The following is a 5,000-nucleotide window of genomic DNA, read 5'->3' on the forward strand; positions in this document are numbered from 1 at the left end:
TACATACATATTTGTATGTATATATATATATATATATATATATATATATATAACTCACCACCATCTATATATACACTTATATACATACATACATATTCACATACATATTTATATATATAAATAAGAGAGAGAGATTTAGAAGACTTTAGAAGAGTTAAGGGGGTACACACACATGCATATATATGTACACACACTTATATGTATGTGTATGTAAATATTTGTGTGTATGCATATGGTTATACGCATGTGTCCCTACACGCACGCATTCATACGGCGCACACACATACACCCGCACTTCCTCTCTGAAGAAATACAAAGAGATTCGTTAGGAATTTATGCAGCAAATCCTTCTTCATTGACATCTTTGAGTTAATGGAATTGTATCTTTGTAGCAGATAAATTACACAATGTAGGCAAATAGTATGTATAAACATATATATATATATGTATATATATATATATATATATATATATATTATATATATATATATATATATATATATATATATACATATATTGTATATATATATATGCATATTATATATATATACATATATATATATATATGCATGCATACATATATATATATGAGGAGAGAGAGAGAGAGAGAGAGAGAGAGAGAGGTAGATAGAAGCAAAGAGTAAATGACTGTAGAAAATCATTTGTCGACCAATCAAAGATTTTACAGAACGGTAACAGTAAATGCATGTTCATCAATATTTTTGCTTTTGTTGGTGTTCTTTTTGTCACCACCCCTTCACCATTGAGAAATTACATTTATTCGGATTCTATATTTTCGTTCTTGATGTTGTTGTTGTTGCTTTTGCAACTGATGTTCGTATTGTTGACGCTGCTGTTGTTGCTATTGATGATATTATTGTAGTTTTCGTTGTTATTGTTATTCTATTATTCTTATCGGATATCCATCGACTGTTGGCATTGAATCCTTCTCCTCCCACCCAATCCGTAATCTACGAAAACGGACAAAGAAAATGGTTGGTGCTACTGCGGCTGCTACTGTTATTCAAACTTATGTCAGCGATGATTCATCAGTTCTTTTATCACAGACATTCCAGCAGTGCCACCCCCGTCTTATTTTTCTTTTTAAACTTAATGTACTGAAAGTATCCACATCCGTCCAAAGTTGATCGGAGGCTAAGAGCAGAATTGAAATGCAGGTTTCGTTTCAAACTGTTCAATGAGTGTGTTAGCAACCAGTATCGACGATAAACCTGTATGTATATATATGTGTATATGTACATATATGTATATGTGTATATATATATATTATATATATAGATATATATATATATATATATATATATATATTCACATTATGATAAAGGGGGTACGGGGCGCCTGGAATATATGTTAAGGTATGTAGAAAAATACAACATGGACAAGAACGTATAACAGATAGAGACGATACAATAAACATGGACAGGACTTCGAACCCCTCAGTCCTTCGTCAGAACCGGATCATCGTAGTAATTTCGGCTGATTAATCTTGAGATTACTAGATCACGGCCAGCCCTCCAAGAAAAACTAAGCTGGAAGCGTAGATTTTCCTGGAAGAAGGGTCGAATGCATACGAACACCAGGACAGCAAAAGGGACAGATATAAAAAAACAAAAAACAATAATGGAATACAAAACTGAATACAGAAGCATTAACGGTGAAAACAACAAGTGTCTTACGACTGATACCAAGCAAGTTTGCTTGTTATCAGCGTAAGACACTTGTTGTTTTCACCGTTAATGCGTCTGTATTTCATGTTCTGTATTCCATTATTGTTTTTTTGTTTTTTTTTATATCTGTCCCTTTTGCTGTCCTGGTGTTCGTATGCATTCGATCCTTCTTCCAGGAAATCTACGCTTCCAGCTTAGTTTTCTTGGAGGCTGCCGTGATCCTAGTAATCTCAAGATTAATCAGCCGAATTACTACATGACCGGTTCTTGACTGAAGACTGAGGGGTTCGAATGTCCTGTCCATGTTTATTGTATCGTCTTCTATCTGTTTATACGTTCTTGTCCATTTGTATTGTTTTTCTACATACCTTAACATATATTATATATATATACATATATATATACATATATATATACATACATACATATATATATATATATATATATATATAATATATTATATATATATATATATATATATTATATAGTTATATATTGATACTTATATGTATGTATGTATACCTGTACTCGTTAGTATAATGGTAGGTGTCCCCACCTGTCACTCAGGATATCGAGGCCACATTCCCCATCGGCGAGGGTGAAACTGTTTTATATTATATATAATATTATATATATATATATATATTAATATATAATATATATATATTATTATATATAAATAATATAATGTACATGTTATATTATATATATAAATTAATATATATATATATATATAATATATCTATAAACACACACAGACACAACAGAGACACACACACACACAGAGACACACACACACCCACACCTCCACAGAATGATCATAAAAGTGTGACCCCAAATGACATTTGCCAGGCCAACCTATGCACAACACACACTCAGTGACATTGAAATGGACGGCCAAGTTCTTATAAAACCACAGGGGGTCCAGCAGACCAACGGAAATACACTTCTTCTCTCACTCTCTCCTTAATATCTGCTCACATATAAATGCACACACACCACACAACACGCACACCACACCACCACATACACCACATATGTTTCATCTCTGTCCTCACTTCCTCCTCACCCCACTACTACGAAACTAAAAAGGTTCAAACTACCCACAACTGATTTGATTTGAAAACCCACTAGAATGGGAGCAAGCGCTATCCGATGATATGTCTATATGTAAAAATGTAATATTAAATAAATATCTACAAATATGAACCATCTATCTGATACCTCAATTTTTCTAATATATATATATATATATATATACTAATATGTCTAAGGTGTTAGATCACTTACATTTCTATGCGCTTTTATTTCTAACAATGTTGGTGTTCTAACATCCTACTTGTATTTAGTGACGTTTATAGTCTTCCTTTTCGGTAAAATATTGCACGCTGCTGTCTATACTAATCTCATATATATATATATATATAAATATGCTTTCGGTGCGAAAGGTTTCTTTTTTATACGGCGCCGTTTTTAATGTAAATAGTAATGTTGTTTTTTTTAATATATATAAGCTTAAAGTTTATGTCGATCACCGCGCAATGACTAAGGAAAACAGTGTATTTGAAAAAATGAGTAGAGATGGCTTTTGGGGGTGGGGGATGAATTTTAGTTTAATGATAATGTTTGCAGTCGGTATAATGAGATTCGGACCCTTCGACAGCCGTTTGTAAGGTTTTGTGGGCTGCTGCTCGCAGAGAAGGGCTTTTGCTGTAAGTACTACCAAGAAAGGATAAAATCTTTTGCTATATGCGCAACGTTCCAAAGAACAGAATTTCAGTTTCGGATTTCGAAAAGCTCGAAACTCATTGGAGTCACTGCAAACATTATCATTAAAATAAAAATTATCCTCCCAAAAGCCATCTCTACTCATTTTTTCAAATACATTATATTGTAACAAGAAATTTTCTTTATTATTCTACTATATATATGTGTGTGTGTGTGTGTGTGTGTGTGTGAGTGTGTGTGTGTGTGTATAACGGTGTATGTGATATATTTACATATAACAGTACAGATCGAAAAACAATTTATAAAGCAAGCAATTGACACTTATCATTATAAGAAGCCCCCCCCCCCCAGTGGCACAGAGCCGTACAGCGTGCCTCATTGGGCCTCTCCTCTCTTTTGGTTTGGAACTACATTACCCAGTATCTCATTACTTTTTTGAAGAGGTAAAATTGTCTGTTATTTCTAGATATAGGGATTTACTATGTTGGCTAACGGCGGTGGCGGTGGCGGTGGCGGCGGCGGTGGTGGTGGTGGTGGTGGCGGCGGCGGTGGCGGTGGTGGTGGTGGAGAATCAATGGTGTAGCGTGTTTAGGTCGATTAAGTGTAAAAATGAAAAATAAATTCACGAGTTTCAGGTAAAATAATTAAATATTTCCTATTGTTATAATAGACTACACAGAATGCTCTCAATCTCTCATACTCTCTCTTTCTCTCCCTCCCTCTCTTTCTTACTCTCCATATTTTTCTCACACATAGACATACACACACACACACAGACATGTAGCAACCGACCGACGACGATGGTGATGATGATGATGATGATGATGAAGATGACGACGATATGTAAGCTGAAAACAACGACGACGACGTCGATGAGGAAGAGGAGACAGAAGAGGAAAACACTTACAGAGTCTAATATTGGAATGTCGCCACAGATTAACATTCTTCTTCTTCTTCTTCTAGCAACGGTTCCAGCACATCTTCTTTCTTGGTGTCTCGTAGCCATAATGATCTCTCTCTCTGTAGGGAGACATACAGATTTACACATATACATACATGCACATATAAATACAGGCTGGTGCCCCAGCATGGCCATAGCCTTTGGCCTGAAGCACATCAAAGAGTAATTAAATGTCAGTAGGTAGAGACTCCAGTTGTTGACGGTTAGCGTAGATTATTATACACAAAACGATTATAAATCCGGTTTAATATGAATCTAGGTTGGAAATTTTGCCACACCGCCATATTGGTTAAGCCGGCCACGGTGGAATTTGATCTCAGAACGTAATGAGTTGGAATGAATACCGCTGAGCAGCATCATGTCCGCTGTGCTAACGATTCTGCCAGCTCACCGCCTTAGGTGGAGTCGATTATCAAAACAACTTCTGTCTCAATACTTCGAAAATACAAAAGAAGTGACTTTATTCTTTTATATCCTGAAAGAAAAGAATCCTTCTCTGTTCGGTTTTAAAATGTATTTTAATGAATTTGGATTTAGGCCGGCAAAATACAATTCATTCTAATTGAGGATTGAAAGTGTTTTCACAATGAAACACGAATATATTGTTTCCTCACTGATAAAAC

At 34.9% G+C, this 5,000-nt stretch overlaps 1 protein-coding gene across 3 annotated transcripts in view; it reads right to left on the reverse strand.

The window, feature by feature from the left end:
• Positions 1-4,304: 4,304 nt before the first annotated feature.
• The window catches only part of LOC115224294 (serine-rich adhesin for platelets-like), a 193,970-nt gene continuing 193,274 nt past the window's right edge, over positions 4,305-5,000 (reverse strand). For 2 of the 3 annotated variants that reach the window (XM_036513419.1, XM_036513417.1), the window contains exon 12: positions 4,305-4,436. In XM_036513419.1, coding sequence (XP_036369312.1) covers positions 4,353-4,436 — 84 coding nt within the window. In that variant the 3' untranslated portion in view covers positions 4,305-4,352. The remainder of the gene's footprint in view (positions 4,437-5,000) is intronic. The other variant, XM_036513418.1, reaches the window with a different exon arrangement.

Source organism: Octopus sinensis, linkage group LG25 (assembly GCF_006345805.1).
Source record: "Octopus sinensis linkage group LG25, ASM634580v1, whole genome shotgun sequence".
Classification (NCBI taxonomy): Eukaryota; Metazoa; Mollusca; class Cephalopoda; order Octopoda; family Octopodidae; genus Octopus; species Octopus sinensis.